The sequence below is a fragment of the Gavialis gangeticus genome, unplaced genomic scaffold (genome assembly GCF_001723915.1).
Source record: "Gavialis gangeticus isolate Ggan-Ray unplaced genomic scaffold, GavGan_comp1, whole genome shotgun sequence".
Lineage (NCBI taxonomy): Eukaryota > Metazoa > Chordata > Crocodylia > Gavialidae > Gavialis > Gavialis gangeticus.
Window position 1 is genome coordinate 67443472 of NW_017729034.1, and position 16897 is coordinate 67460368.

Consider the following 16897-nt stretch of genomic DNA (forward strand, 5'->3'; position numbering starts at 1 on the left):
AACAGAGCTGTTTGCTTACATCACCTGAGGATCTGGCCCAAAATGTTGTACATTAATTACCCAGAAATTATAGATCGGTTACTGGTAATATCAGAAACCACATCTCCAGAACTGGTAAATGTGAAGGACAGTTTTCTCCTTTTTTAATGTATCTATTTAATTTCTTTATAAGAGTAAAACAAGCCACCAGTGTGTTTTAAAGGATATATTATTATTCGAGTGCTTTAAGTTAATTGGTCCTTGATCTTGTAACTTTGTAAATTATGCTGAGTTATGTGTAAATTGCCCAGAAATATACTGCCTGTCACGCTTAAAGGGACATATTCAAGGTGGTAGCCCCACACTTTGACTTACCTTACTAAACTGATTTTCCAGAATAGTCTTATTTTCAGTTATTATTTAAGTTCCTGCATCAATGACTTGTGATGTTATTGACAGTCTTGCAATATTTGATTATTTTTTCTCACATCCCCAAGTCCCTGAATTTATGGGATTAAGAAAGAATCTCAGCTTTCATTAAAAAAGTAAATTTCTGGCCTTTCTGGTTCCAGACAAAAGCTTGAAAATGTGACCAAGACACACCCTAAAAGCTCAGAAACCAGAAGACAAATAAAATGAGTCTGAAGTCTGTAATGTTTAAAATCTCATGACCTGTGATGTTTTGAGCCTGACTCATGATATTTGAACATTTAGATGTAGCAATACTGAAGTTCATGTAACTTGTTATAAGTGTAGGTTTACAAAATCAAAACAACTAAATTCCAATGGCCACACTTTTATGCAAGGCTATGCTAATAATCTATTGTTGGTGTGCAAGGGAGAGAACAACTCATTTAGCTAGAAACCTCCAGGGGATTACTATAAACAACAACAAAAACCCACAAAAGAGATTTTTAGAGTTATGAAAAATGCCCAGTGTCCATTTAAATAAAAGCTACGCAACATTTGGCTAATATAACACTCCACTTGGGGACTGATGCATTGCATACATGCCATATCCCAGCTGATAAATTAGAGAGTTTCTTTTACTACTTTCACATTTTAGATTTTCATAAATAGGAACCCAAGCTCAATAAAAAGGCAAACACCTGGAAACCCAGATCATGACTGTGGAAGAAACATTAATTAATTTTATGGCAGAGCTTTATAATGGGCTGTATAAAATTTCCTACTGTAATTGGTATATACATTCAACGGTTTTATTGTATGTCAGAGCACATTATTCTGCACAGCTGCTAGAGAAGCATTGCTGAACTGGTGTTTCTCTTCCATGACAAACACCTATTAAGCAGTCAGCATAAACTCTTCTTGTTACAACCTCTGACATCACCCCCAGGGCAAGCGGACACAGAACTGCAATTGCTGAACTGCGTATGAAAATTATAGTTTTATTGTCTACTCAACTGAAGGTTTAACTCTGACTCCTGTTCCAGTCAGCTCAGCTATAAAGAAGTAATTCTTTCATAGAACAAATAAGCACAGTAGACCATTGTAGTCCAAGGAACAGGCACTATTTATGTATTGGAAAGACTTGTTCACAATAGTGCTAACAATCTACTGGTCCAGAAGCCACTATTTTAGCAGCTGTAGAGAAAAAAAGCACAACTAACAAGATACTATACAGAATTGAATATAGCCTTTTAGAACACAAATGGAATAATCTTTTTCGATGCTACTATCTGCTAGTTTAATATGCATGATTGATAAGTAGGGACCATGTATTTAATGTTTATATAGGCGTCTTCTCCCCCATAGCGTTCAAAGACTTCCAGTGTCTCTTGAATCAGATCTCCAATGTTTTCACGCTTGTGCTGACTGTAGTCAATACCATCTCCTGAATTAACTGGATAATAAAAACAAATGCAAAAGTTATGTCAGAGTTTTCCCTGTAACTTTCTGAAAACAGGACACAACAGCAGTGAAATAACAGCTAAATAGAATTGCTTGTCAGTAACAGGGACTTCACTTAATTTTTATCCGGTGACATACAAAGTTGAAAGATTTGAATAAAAAAAATCTTAGGTATCTCTGATACCTGCTCCTGCTTCCATTTGAAATTAGCAACATGTCTTAAAGATATTTTTAATGTAGCCATTACCGACTAGCTACAAATCCAGATTTAAATATCACAGAAAACATATTTTATTAACATGCAGAGGCTTCATCTGTGGACAGTGTCATATAGATAGTCAGGAATATCTTGAGACTATTTTTGCTTCATTTCATAGCATTGCTTATTTAGGATAAAATTCTATTGCCATACTTATAAATGCTTATCTATGAAATGTGATTTAAGCTAGGCCTATTGTGGTATGAAATCCTTAATGGATAATGTTTTGGGATTGTTCCATGCTAGACAACAGATCCACATGCCTACAGTGTTTCAGATAGTGGAGCTCAAAGAGGGAGAGTGTCACTTGGCCTAAATGAGACATTTGGAGCATTACATGGCACTCACTCAATTTCTGCTTCCTGAAAAATGTGTTAAATTAAGTCAATGTCAAAAGGACAAATTATTCTAGTCCTTAGATGGAATAATATTTGTTGCAGCCTTCTTTAGTATGGAGCAGGTTGGAGACTGGCTAGTAACAAGCATTTGAACAGATATGGCATAGTTATTAATGTAACTTATTAACATAAGAATCCCAGCACAATTTTCTTTGTGGCAACTTAAAAAGTGTAACAGAGTGCCAGATAATCCTTGCTTGTGGTGGTTTCACAAGGTTTAAGTGGAGAAATGTTCTGCAGTTGCTTCAAAACAGTAATCTGAAATCTCCACAGATACAAAAACAAGCATGAACATGCTTCAAAAAATATCTCCAAAGTGTTTTGGCAAGGACCTTATGGGCTCTATTGTAGCCAGGATATGTAATGCCTGGGAGTGGTTACAATCAGATGCTTGTCTGGTGGCCTACCTAAAACTACTTGGTGACCTTACTCCAGCTAGTGGTGGATAAATGCCCACATCATAAAGGTAGCACCCCAAATAACATCATGTAGCTATTTTGCTGACAGATTTAGCAGACAGGCCAAAGGTACAACTGTCAAAGAGGCCAAACCAAATTCTCATTGCTAGTGATGGTGGTACCTTTCAGGTTGGGATTATAGGTTGGGATTGGCACATCATAGTCTACTGCATGGCAGGTCGTACTCAGCAGAATACGTACATGTGCAAAGTTAAACCCATGCTTAAATGCTTTACTAAGTCAGGGCCTAAATAGGATCTGGGGTGGTGTGGGTGCTGAGGCGCACAGTTGACAGCTCAGAGTATTGCAAGTTTGAGGCTAAAGAAGCACTCATGGCATGGCCTGTCAGATTCCAACAAATCTGCAAGTTCTACTAAATACCTTGCCTTAAGGAAAAGACTTAAACAATCCGGGGTGTAGCTATCTGTACCTCTTACAGAGAGAAACTGGTATAAGCTTTGCAACCTTGCTCATATGCAAAACATCAAGTGAATGCTGGTGTAAAAATTATCCTTTCACTGGATTTTTTTCTGTGAAATAACTACTCACATGCTCAGTTAATACATGGGAGTTTTCAATACCCTGATATGTTTTTATGCATTGTTTATTTTCTATTTGCAAAATATGGTGTATAAACATATAGTAGTTAATGATGGGGATACTCAGTTGAAAGGTGTTAGTTTGTTCTGATATCTTCCTTTTGAAACCACTTTTATACATGGATACACACACAGATGCACATGCGCACCCCACCCCCCCCCAAGTGTAAGTGGACATATGTAAATATCCAGTTACTTTGAAGGATTTTAGGGTCCAATGTCTGTGGCATCAAAATTTATTGTGGAAATGCCTATAATGTCAGAAATAATTGATTATCACATCACACACAAGACAGCAAGCTGATATTAAATGGGACAGTATTTACACAAAACAGCTTGTCAATCAGCAGTTGAAAGAAAGAACAGCATTAAAAATGAATTACATTTTCATTAACTATGCTTTTACCTTAAAAAAACAACACTTGATACTCATTGTGGCATTGTAAAGCCAACACTCCTGACAGCATTCAAACGCTTCTAATTTCACCAGTGCGGAAGTGAAAGCCCTGAACCCTGAACTTAGGTCTTGGCAGGTAAGTAAATGAATTACTCATTTTCAAAGCTTTTGCTAAAATCTTTGATCTGTCATTTTTAAGGCCACACTCATGCTCTGTTAATAAGATGAAAAAGCTTTCATAGCTCTTTAAAAAATCCCTTAAAAATTCTATACTTGTGAAATAACAGTGATATATTACAAACTGGGAGGTTGGAGTTCAGTCTATAGAGGGTGAATATCCTCTGTAGTTTTGGTGGTGGCACAACATATGTTCCAGAAGAATTTTTAGATGCTTTTAATACTTGGACAAAAATTGTAAAATAATTGCTGTGAGGAATGACAGCTTGGAGGCTTGATTAAAAGATACCCGAGAGGGTCAGGCAATTATTAGGGACATAGTATGCAAAGGATAACTTACGTGATGTGCAGACTATCATTACAAAAAATATTTTGACAGGCTGTGTGCACGATGTGCAAGGTCCATATCCTCAAGACCGTCATGTTCCACCCTAATTTTATGACCTCGGTTACAGCTGCCAGTACTGGAAAGGTTATCCCTACACTGAAAACACCTGCTAAGTACCACAGTAGCTACTGTCCACAGTTATAAGAATTAGCAAATCTTTCAGAAGAATAAGGTAATGATTAACCCGCTAGGAGAGTAGCTACTCCAGCATTTGCCAGCACAAGATGGATAAGTCAGATTGATTTCCTCAGCACACATAAGGTTGACTATCTAGTCATAATAAGGATGAATGTTTGGGGGGGGAAATGCAGTTGAAGAGTGGTGGTGTCAGCCTGCCTGTGTCTGCTTTAATTTTATTTCCATATTAGTTTGTCTGTGAAGCAAATTGTCAGCCACAAAAACGCATATGCAATGTGTGAACATGGATGTGATTCCAGTTCTTTATGACACTGTCCTTTGTAAGGGCGAATTGTCAACTTAAAATATGTTAGAAAGCACATTTGCTTGCTCATGTTCTAAGTGAAATATCTGACAGATTCAGCATGCACCAAGGACTCTTGTTCTCAGGGCAAATGGTATTACTGTATAATAGAACAAATTTATGGAAGCATTACTAGGACTTCAGATCTAGAGGAATGGAATTGGGATAATATTTTACATTCCTTTCCTGGGTGAAAAAGTTAGTTCTCTGCCTCCTAAATGCTGCATAAAATTTTTTATGCTATTTAAAAGAGAACTAAGAAGCTGTTTGCCTGTCAAAACCTGCTTTAGCTGATGAAATCATGAGCACATGTGTAGGAGTGGCATTCTTTACCCTGCTGTAAGTGTTAGTGATGCCACCTACTGTAGCAGAGGAAACAGAAAGCTGAGGGCCTGAACTCAGGTCTTGGCAGGGGCATGAAGAAGGATCTACATTTTCTTGAGATTTGAGTCCAGACATGTTTCTGTTCATGACTCAGGATATTGAAGAGATTTTAGAATAATTTGTTTTCCATTTCAGTCAATTTTAAAGTTCCACAGAGCTACTTCTTCACGTACTAATATTACAATCACAACCTTTTAAAGAAGCATAAGCAATTTTTTTCTTTAAGTGTTAACATTTAGTAAATGGGGGCAGTCATTATATCTTGTGGCAAGCCAGCTTGTAAGATAGTTTTTTTTAATAATCTCAAAGTGTACTAGGTATTCTTTCAGCTCATTGGATTTCTCTTTGAGACGGAGCAGGTCTTGAATCAATGGTAGTAACTAAAGTGTGCCCTTGATTATGCCTGTTTCCAGGCTCCTACTTCAGGTATGACATGAATTAAACTGGAATGGCTGTACAAATGTACAGGCAGAAAAGTCATAACATTTGACATAATAGAACTATGCAACATTTTAAATACTTCAAGTTGGCTCAGGTCTTTTTTATTAAGAATGAGATTCAAAGAGATATCTGAAGTGACTTTGAAGAAAGCCCTTGACCCACTGTTTAAACATTTTTTTAATAACAAAAATGTAAAAGTGGGATCAATGGCCACTCAACAATTTAAATGCTAAGCACCCCCAGCCCCCTCACTCCCAAATATATTTTTTTCTTGGGACATGCTGGCCCCAGCAGCCATTTTAAACTACTATTAATTAGGAATATATAGGTTTTAGATAATAGCTTTTCATCTGCAATCCAAAGCACTTTGTTATAGCAGTGTCATTCTCACATTTTTAGATCTTGGGAAACTGAAACACAGGAAGAGGTCAGTAAGAAGTCACACTTTTTTGATTTCCTTATCCTAGACAACAAAAATACTATTTGTGAACTATGATAAACATTTTCTTAAAGTGGTTAATGAAGTTCTTCAGGGTCAAAACAGCTAACTATATCAGCCCTTAAAAATACTACAATAATCCCAACACAATAAACACTTCATTGAATAACAGTTATACTTTTATTAACAAATGAAGGTACTGCAAATGAGCTGCTGATTATGAAATCATATTTTTACCGGAAAGCTGATCACAAAAGAAAATATAACATTAAGGAATATTATCCAATGTCAGCCAAGATACAATATTATAAAATATTTTTGGGCAATACTCAGGATTAATTCCATCCTGGACAGCAGAAACAGGAACAAGCTGAAGGCTGATGTTAGATATAAAGACATATACACATAATAGGACTCAGGTAACTCATTGACAAAGTGACCATTCTGAGCTAAACTTCCTATAAATATTTACTTCTTTTAAGTATTTATTTTTAAAAGTGAATGCAATACTTATTAAGGATGCCAGCTTGCTGATATGAGAAGCAAGTGAAGGACAGGAAGTATAAACTTCTTCACATAGCTCATGTCACTTTTTCTCAAAGTTATCTGTTGTGGGATGACCAAAGTTAGTAATGCTTGTTTGGTCTTCAAGTTCATGTAGCCCTGGTAGAACCTAATGGATAGACACTACTTTTTCCATTCATTCAGGAACTCTCATCTTTAGGCTACAGTTTTTAGTCCCAACTAGCCAGGCCAGATTTAGGTGATAAAATGACAAGTGAAAAGCTATATATCCCATCCCATGTCCTCTACAACCATGTAGATCGGGGTGGGCAATTATTTCAGGTGCAGGGCCACTTCACAAGGTTTGATGAGCTTTCAAGGGCCACTTGACAGTTGCCCCACCCCCTGGTCACTATCTTGGGACCAGAAGTCCCACCCCTAACACCTGACCTTTGCTACTGGAAGCCCGTCCCCTTGCCTCCCAGAAATACTCCTTTGGTGGGGGAAGGCTGCCATCGTAGAAACAGAAAAAACCAAATCATACACTAAAAGTCAAACACCTACTATAACATATTTTAATTTTATTACAAAAAATATTTTGTCATGATTTGTGTACTGTATATAGAGGGGATTGCATAATAACTAAAAAATAAATTCTTAGTCTTTTATATTGTGGGGGAGTGTGTGGTTGGGGGGTGTGTGTTTGTTTGCTGGGGTGTGTGTGTTTATGTATGGTGAAGTGTGTGTGTATGGTGGGTGTGTGAGTGTGTATGGTGGTGTGTGGGAGGTGTGTGGGGGGTGTGGGAATGTGTATGGTGGTATGTGTGTGTATGGTGGAGTATGGGGTGTGTGTATGGTGGGTGTGAGGAGGTCTGGGGGGGTTGTAAGGGGATGTGGCTGTATGGGGGGTGTAGGGTATGCTGGGGAAGTTATATGGCATTTGTGGGGTGTGGGTGTGTGACTCTGGAACACACTGGTTTCTGGAACACACTATTCTCTCCTGCAGTCAATGCAGGCAACACTGTGGTGTGGGTGTGTGGCATTTGTGGGGTGTGAGGGACCCATCCCATGCTCCCTTCATGGCACAACAGCAAGTGGGGTGCTTGGGTTGCTGGTGCCCAGCTCTGGCCAGCACTGCATATCGTGAGGAGTGCAGCCCCCCGCCGGGCAGTCTCTATCGCCGGCACTCCCCACACATGTGCAGAATGGGCAGGAAGCCCCAGGTGCTAGAGCTGCTGCCTTCCCTGCCCCAGCTGGCTTCAGTGCCTGGGGATTCCCATCTGCACCATGCCAGTGCAAGAAGCTCCAGAAATACAGATGGCCTGGCAGGAGGCTGTGCTTCTCACTGTGAAGCACAGTGCTGGCCAGAGCCAGGCAGCTGTACCCCAAGTGCCCCCATCTGCTGCTGCTGCTGCCCCCAGTGCCTGCCAGGGCTGTGTACCATGGGGGTGTGGTGGGAGGGGTCCCCACACCTCCCACCCTCCCTCACACCCACACCCTGCCCAGCCAAGCACTGCCGACCTGGGTGTGGGTTCCACGCTACCACCAGCCCCAGGCCCACGCTCCATGCTCCTGCCCAGCAGGTCTCCCCCACCGTCCCCCACTTCCCTACCTTCTGCCCAAAGGAAGTGGGATGCCAGGAAAGCCTGCAGCAGCAGCTCTGCTTGGTGCTGATGGGGCCGGGCCTTCTGTCCATGAGGGTGGGAGTGAGGCATAATAGGGTATGTTGGAGGTGGGTGTAGGCGCCTTGCTCCCACCCTTATGGGCGGAAGGGCTGGTGGGATACAATTTGTTGGTGGGTGCCGCAGGCTGGATGAAAGTGCCTGGTAGGCCGCATCTGGCCCTGTGGGCCGTATTTTGCCTGCCCCTAATGTAGACTCAGATTCTCTCAAAGTCTTAGACATCTAATTGTTCCATTGACACTTGGACACCTAAATGCCTTGGCATATCTGAACCATAGTTCCTAAAAGATCAATTGTTTTTCAAAACATTGCAGTTTATAGCATTATTATTAATGAAGCAAAGGGAAAAAAACAATTAGAAATCCCATTTGAGATTTGGGTTTTGCTGTGTTTGGCACTGTTCAAGCACAAACAGAAGAGAGCTGCCTGCCCTGAAGAGTTTACAGACTAATTCAGACCAGATTAAAATAATTTTAACTGGTAATATAAATTATTCTAATATCTAAGATAATCAGTGTCTGACTAATGAACTGAATCACACTTCTCACATCAAATACATTTTGCAGCATTTTGCCACTAATTTACTTTTCTTCACCACTTGCTGGGTGGAGGGTGGTGGGGACAGGACTGCAGAATATGGGTAAGTGTTCTCAGAGATCCCCATACTGGCCCTAAATGCACTGGCTGGGGTACAAGAAGCAGTATGACTGCTTTACTGTAGCACTGTCCTTTAGCTAATTAGCATTGCTGAGATGCTAGATATATGAGACACAGGCTCAAATGCTGCACTAATGGGGCAATACTGCTTCTAGTAGGCAAAATGGCTCATTCAGAGCTAGCGTGGGTATCTCTACACAGTACTGCACTGTGCCATGTAGACATACTTGGTGCCTCTTGTCACTTCCACTTCAAATGCAATGAAGAGGGCTGAGTTGAAACTAGGTGGCTTGTGGCTTTGCTTGCTTTAAAGGACCTTTGTGTAGCTGTATATATAGATCCCTTCACGTCTTAGGAACCTCATATCAAGATGTTTTTTCTAAATTAATGCAAGACCAAAATAAACAATTCCACTGACAGACAGACTTAAACCTTGATTGCATAAACTGACTTTGGAAGCTACTGCATAGATCCAAATAACAAGCGTAATGTACCTGGAAAGTTAAAAAGTATACATTCTTTATTATTACTCAGAAGGAGACCCTGAAAAGGACACAGGTTGCGTTTTGTTATAAAAAAAAGTATTGTTTTACTTGACCTTTTCAAAATATCTTTAATCATTTTAGTATTATTTATTTAACTAATAGGCCTACCAGGCCAAATCTTACCCTTGAAAATTCACACAACTTCCACTGATTTCACCATGACTAAGAGTTATGTATCCAAAGGTAGAAATTTACTGCTTATTTTACCTTTCATCAGATCGGGGTTGTTGATAATGTTTTATAATGGTACGGTGTTTAGGCTGCAAACACCTATGCAAACATATGTGGAATTCATCACTGAAACATTTCTGTTCAATTGAGTTTTGGGGAGTCTATATTAACTTAATAGTTTCTCTATTTTAATGTGGTCCCTTAAAAGGTCTTCATTGTTTTCATGGGTAGCCTGTTTTAACCAGATAAAGAACCTATATTTCACGTTGCCTTCTACATGTAGCTAGATTTTAGTTTATTTAATAAATTAACATTTATTTTTAAAAACCTATTGTTTCTAAAAATACAGTTCTGATTGTTTACAGCCCAGGGAAAGAATGGAAGAAATGATCTGATTGGAAAGGAAACATTTGACTGACTTGTGATGTTTTTAGTAATGATGCAAGCCTATTGGAAATAGTTTTAACTACTTGTAAATTGCTGCTTTAAAAAGTCTTGAAAATGAGCCAAGATAGCAGCTGTTATCAGTTTTCTATTTCCAAGAAACATTAGCAACATCAGACGCAATCCATTCTAAGTCCAGACTTTTGTTTTACTGAGGCACTAAAATGAAAGAAAATCACAGATTTTTCTGACAAATGGTATTAGCAAACATATGCAACCAATGGGGTGAAAAAAGATATTTATTAAATTATTTATCTTTGTAAGTACTTACATAGCTCTAATTACTTCAACTTTGAAGTCTGCCCATGTTTGGACTAGTGATCAATATCAGACAAAGCAGCGTTAAATAATCTTAGATAAACAGGCATGCACAACAGGGGACAGGAACATGAAGGAGAAACCTCAGTGGCCTTGATGCACTGTTTACTGTTGCAAAATAATAAATTAGGTCACAAATCATGTTTAAAGTGCAAAAAGGGGTTGCACCACTTGTGCAGATCAGTTGTTTTCCCAATTATTTCGGATATATATGAGCTTGTACAAATTATTTGTTGATTGCAAGCTGAAAACTGTTTATATGAGCAAAATAGAGTGGATTTCCTAACTATGACCTGAAAATATGTTTGCATGTTATGCAATGCTAACTTCTTTCCCAATTCTAGCTTATTTAGCAGGGAATTAATGCAAACAATGAATAAATACATAGAATAACCATTATTTATTTCACACACTAATGTAAAGTGGCAAAGCAGAAAGTCCAAACATATTTTAAGGATAATTGATATTTATATAAAACATGATAACACAGGAATCGGTTTTAATAATAAGTTCATTAATACTTAAAATCAAGACGCCTAACAATCCCTCTTTTTTCTCCTGTAAGAAAGCCTTTGATCGTTCAGGCAAACTGCTGAGGCGAGCAGGCCCCTAAGCCTTTACAAGGGGATAGATCTCTAATGGAATATATTTTAATTCAATTTTTAAAAAAACATTTTAAAAATGATTAATTTTTATGGGCCCCATTTTGTATAACTTGCATACTCAAAAGCTCTTTTGCTTACAGTCAGAACTCTGACTGCAGGAATGGGCCCAGTATTGTCATTGTAACATCTCCATATGGAAAATAAGTCAACTATATGGAATATAAGAATTACTACCTGAGCTGTATTCTGATCTAGAGTGACAAAAAAAGAGTGTGCCTAAGTTTCCTATTTATTCTTTTTTTACTGGCACTTAAAGAAACTCAAACAGAAATTAGGACTTTGTACAGACATTCAGTTCTCCTGAATAAACCCCCTCCCTACTCCCTTTGCCTTTGGGGGTCATGCCAGGTAGGCATCTGGCCACACCCCCATGTTTTGAGCAGGGAGGGACCCTGACAAGGGCTGCTGTGCTCTAGCCGGGCAGATCCTGGCTGGGTTCCTGAAGGGAGGGAGGAATAAACCCCTTCCCTGTCCCCTGCACCTCAGGGGGCCATGCTGGGCCAGCGTCTGGCCACATCACTGCCCCTGCTCTGGCTGCTCTGGAGGAATAAACCCCCTTCCTCCTCTCTTTTCCCCCACCCCCTGGGGGACCCCAGCTGGTGTCTGCCTGGCCAGGGGGGAACACCCTCTGTCAGGGTCCCTCCCCACTTGCTGCTCCAAGCATGGGGGCATGGCCAGACACTGGCTGGCATGGCCCCCTAAGGCAAAGAGGGCAGGAAGGGGGTTTATTTCCACCTCTGTCCTCTCTTCCCCTGGGGGACTCCAGCCGGGTTCTGCTAGTCCAAGCTGCTACCTCTGCCACTAACCCCCAGCCAGGCAGATCCTGGCTGGGGTCCCCCTGGGGGAATACACCCACTCCTTGCTCCCTTCACCTCAGGAGGCCATGCTGGCTGGCGTCTGGCCATACCTCTGCCCCTGGAGTAGTGAGGTGGGAGGGACGCTGACAGGGGCAGCAGCAGCCTGTCATGGTGCTCTGGGGAGTGCAAGCTTCTTCCCAGTAGTGGGGCTGTGCTGTGGGTGGCAGCGAGGTGGGCAGAGCTGCCTCAGCCTGAGCAGGGCAAGTGGTGGTGGTGCTAGGGGTACCTTGGAGGGCTATGGCCACTCCAAAATTCAGCTTACCCCCAGTAGCCAGCCTTCTGAACCTTGCTGTTGCTGCTTGTCCTGCACAGGCTGCAGCAGCACTGCCTGTCCCACTCCTGCATACAGCACAGCACCCCCACCAGCAAGAGGCTTACACTTCCTGGGACACCATGACAGGGGCTGCTGTCCTTGTTAGGTCCCTTTCCCTTTTGATGTTCCAGCAACATGGGTTGGAGCATGGCCAGACAGCAGCAGGCATGACCCCCTGAGGTAAAGGGGGCAGGGAGGGGGTTTATTCCCTTCTCCCTTTGCTTACCCCTCAGGAGAGTTCAGCTGGGGACTGCCTGGCCAGGGGTGAATGGCAGAGGCAGTGGCAAGGGCTGGCAGACTGGGCCCAGCTGGAGTCCCTGGGAGGAGAGGGGATAGTGGTGGGAATAAACCCCCTCCCTGCCCACATCATCTCAGGGAGCCATGCCAGCCAGTGTCTGGCCATGCCCCCACCTTCGGTGGGGAGGGGGGAGTGACCCTGACAGGGGCTGCTTTACCTTGGCCAGGCAGACCCTGGCTGGGGTCCTCTGGGGGGGGCAGGTTTTGGCCACACTACTTCCCCCCCACAAAGTCTGGCAAGAGCTGCTTCCCCCTCTTTCTCCAGGCACACCCTGGCTGGGGTCCCTGCAGGCCAGGGTGGGGGGTTAAACATCTCCCCAATCATCTTCAGGTCTGCTGGGGCCTGACCATGCCTCACCCATCAGCTCAGCTTCCCTCAGCCATTGAAGAAGGGAAGAGAGGGCTTGCTTTAGTGTCCCAGGCTTCTGGCCTGAGCCATTTCAGGCATGTGGCTACATTTGTGGATTCAAAAGTGAATGTCTATTCACTTGCTTGCTGGTTTAAACTATGCAGGTTAGACTAACCAGTAAAGATTGAATCAATTCAGGCTCTGGCTTTTTGAATGTCTGTACTTAGCTTTCTGCACCTGCAGGGAACAGAACACACCTGCTTCACAATTCCCACACTGGTCTGAGTCTGTCAATCAGGGCTGTCCTATGTGCTGCTGCCATCTTTTGCCAGTGTTAGGAGAGCTTGCAGAGCACCTTGTGATATTTGCACAAGCCCCCCACTGCCTCCCCCACCCCATCCCGGCTGCCCAGTGTTAGCACTTCAAGCTCTCCATTGTTCCAGACCTAAGCATTCAAATGTCAGTGCATGCAGCTATGGGTGAATGTGTCTACATTTTCATTAATGCAACGTAATTATGGTGCATTCAGTTTAGTACTTGTAATAACAGATACTAACTTAATGTGCTATAATCAGCGCTACTGCACATTAACACAGATGAACACTTTTTTTGTGATGTTAATGTGCATTAGACTAAGTTTACTGAGCATTAGCTCATTACCCTGGTTTTTGCCGGCTGCACTAATGTATAGCAGAATTAGTCTAATGTGCATTAAACATCTCATGTAGATGAACCCAGAAAGTTTCTTTACCAATGGAACAAACCTGGGAGAATTCTTCCAAATTATTTGAATGTATGTATGTAGACTAGCTTGGGCAAGAGTGATTTAAAACCCCTGCTGACACTAGGCAGGGAGGTGGTTATGGAGTATGGTGCAAACTCTTCAAGATATAGTTTGAGGATATACAGAATTAGGCTTAACACCTATAGTGATGAAAGCTAAAGACCTACAGCACTGGAAACTTGAGTTTGTTCATGTATATTCAAGCCAGGTATATACAGACAATTGTATTATATGACCTTCTTAAAATCCATAACAATAGCCTGGTTTCTCTTAGGCTAAAATATATTTCCTTCTGGTATCTATTTTAAACAGATATATTCAAATTGTGTCAACCATTTACAGTTTCCTTTTATTATTTTCTTTGAACCATGTACATTAAGGATTTAAAAGTTTGTGATCTTCCCATGATTTGAATTTGCACTCATTTTAGGAACAGAATGGGAGTTACAATAAAGGAATGCTCATTAAAAGCCAGTTAACAAATATTCATTTTTTAGAAGAAAAAGCTTCCATCTGAATTGGTGGCAAAACCAAAACCAAACAAAATAGGAAATGTGCATACATTTTTACACTGTTGGCACTAAGCCAACTGTACACCAAAATGACATTTTATAACACTGTAATCTTTATTTACAAGGGAAGATATGACACAGCTAAAAGATGCAAGGAAAGTTATTCACTTGAAATTAGGATGCTTTGAATACATTGCCTCTGCTGTGGCACAGTTTTTTGATTATGAGACCTGAAACCTTTTGAAAGCAGCACAAGGGCAGCGCATGTGCTGGATCAGAATGGAACTTTGTATGTGAAACTTTAAGAGTCCTTTTCTCAAACTGCTCCTCTAATTATTCTGGAATAACTTGAAGAAGCAAAGTGACAACAGAGAAACAGAAGAAAATTCACTGATAATGCCAGGAGGGCAACTTTCATTTCTCCTTTAATATTCCACCCTGAGCCTGGTAACTTACCAGCTTTTCACAAACCTTCACATAGTGCATGCATAAGACCATGAGTATCAAATACTGTTAGTGTTGTGAAAAAGGCCATTTTCATGTCCACAGCATTATCTTTTGGAAAGAAAGCTGCAGGAACCAAGGTGGGTATTCAAATTCCTAAGTAATGGAATTCTCCTGGATTATGTGGCAGGCAAGACTGCTGAAGGGGAAGGAGACTGTATGAAGTAATACTTGAGCAGACTATATCATGATATATATTTTCCATTCTCCATCTTGGAGGTTTTCAAAACCTGGCTAGATAAAGCTTGGGATGGGATGATCTATTGGGGATGGCCCTGCTTGGATCAGGAGGTTGGACTAGATGACCTCCTGAGGTCCCTTCCAACCCTAACTTTCTATGATTCTATGATATGCTTGTATAAAGTGAGGGGCTACTACCACTGATTAATTTTGCCAAGATGAAAGGGACAAAGAAAGGCCCTTTAGCCAAATTAAAAGGAAACACAGGGCATGTCTACATTGCAGGGCACTGTGTGGTGATGGTACTGTGCAGTGGTATCGAGCTGTACAGTAGCATAAAAAAAAAGGTGCAGTGACTGTACTGCGCAGTAATGATGGTTACATGCTTATGTAAATACTAAATGATTGTGCAGTAACAACTGTGCAGTCCATTGCTCATGTAGACGCAGCCACAGTGTATTGGTGATGGCCATTCCCATCTTTAAGTCTTAGGCCTTCCTGGGTGTGTCTACATGAAACTAATTTAATGGGCAGTAAAGCATCACCTTCTACATGTGTGCAGTAGTTACTGTGCAGTACATAAATGTGCCATTTTCTAATACCTGTAGATACAGGACCAAAAAAGGGTGCATTAACTAATGCACTGTATCGCACCTGTAGACACTGTATCGCACCTATGTGACATTGGTCAGGCTGAAGCTGGAGTACTGCATCCAGTTCTGGGTGCCGCACATCAGGAGGGATGTGGACAACATAGAGAGGGTCCAGAGGAGGGCCACCCACATGATCAGGGGTCAGTAGGGCAGGCCTGATGAGGAGAGGCTAAGGGACCTGAACCTGTTCAGCCTCCACAAGAGAAGGCTGAGATGGGATCTAGTGGCCATTTACAAACTGGTCAGAGGGGACCAGCAGACATTGGGGTTCCCTGAGCACTACCAGGAGTGACAAGAAATAAGTCACAAGCTAGCAGAGGGTAGATTCAGGCTAGACATCAGGAGGCGCTACTTCACTGTCGGGGTGGCTAGGATCTGGAACCAACTTCCAAGAGAAGTGGTGCTGGCTCCTACCCTCGGGGCCTTTAAGAGGAGGCTAGATGAACACCTTGCTCAGGTCATTTGACCCCAGTACTCTTTCCTGCCATGGCAGGGAGTTGGACTAGATGATTTGCTTAGGTCACTTCTGACCCCCAACTATGAAACTATGAAAATATGACACGGAGCAAACTGCTGGCCCCGTGAGCAGATTACTCCTGATCCGCCTAGACAGCAGAGGGCCACAGGGGGTGGGGAGTGCAGTCCTGGCTGCTGCGTACCAGCCACGTAGAGATCAGGCCCCCCCTGATCTCCATGTAGCTGAAAGAGCTATCCCAGCTGGCAGGCAATGGGTCCCAATTTCCATGTGGTTGGGAGGCAGCTACCCATCCATTCAGGACAGTCCTTCCCCCCCACTTGGGGTCAGTCTGATCTCCCTCAGTTGGTACAGAGCTGGCCCCTGAGCCAGGGCAGCTGCCCCACACTACACCTTCCAGAGCTCAGGGCTAAGCTGGTGTGCCTGCTCTAGCTTGGGACTGGCACCTGGGGGTGCCTGGAGCTCCACCTGGCTACTGAAGGGGGCAGAGCAGAGCAGGAGCAGTTCTGGATTGGGTAGCTATGGATTCCCTAAAAAGTGTGAACAGGTTCTACTGTGATTTAGGGCAGCCTAATGCACATTAATTTATTACTTCGCATTGGAGGTACTAAATTTAATGCGGATTAGGAAAAGTGCATGAATACGTGTGTAGATGTGCCCACTGATTTAGTACTGGATTAGGCCTCCTTTTAAAAATTGGGATATTACGTATTAG

At 42.0% G+C, this 16897-nt stretch overlaps 1 protein-coding gene across 3 annotated transcripts in view; it reads right to left on the reverse strand.

Moving 5' to 3' along the window:
* Positions 1-1368: 1368 nt before the first annotated feature.
* Positions 1369-16897, reverse strand: part of PACRG (PARK2 coregulated) — a 649143-nt gene continuing 633614 nt past the window's right edge. For all 3 annotated transcript variants that reach the window (XM_019526943.1, XM_019526942.1, XM_019526941.1), the window contains one exon: positions 1369-1843. In XM_019526943.1, coding sequence (XP_019382488.1) covers positions 1683-1843 — 161 coding nt within the window. In that variant the 3' untranslated portion in view covers positions 1369-1682. The remainder of the gene's footprint in view (positions 1844-16897) is intronic.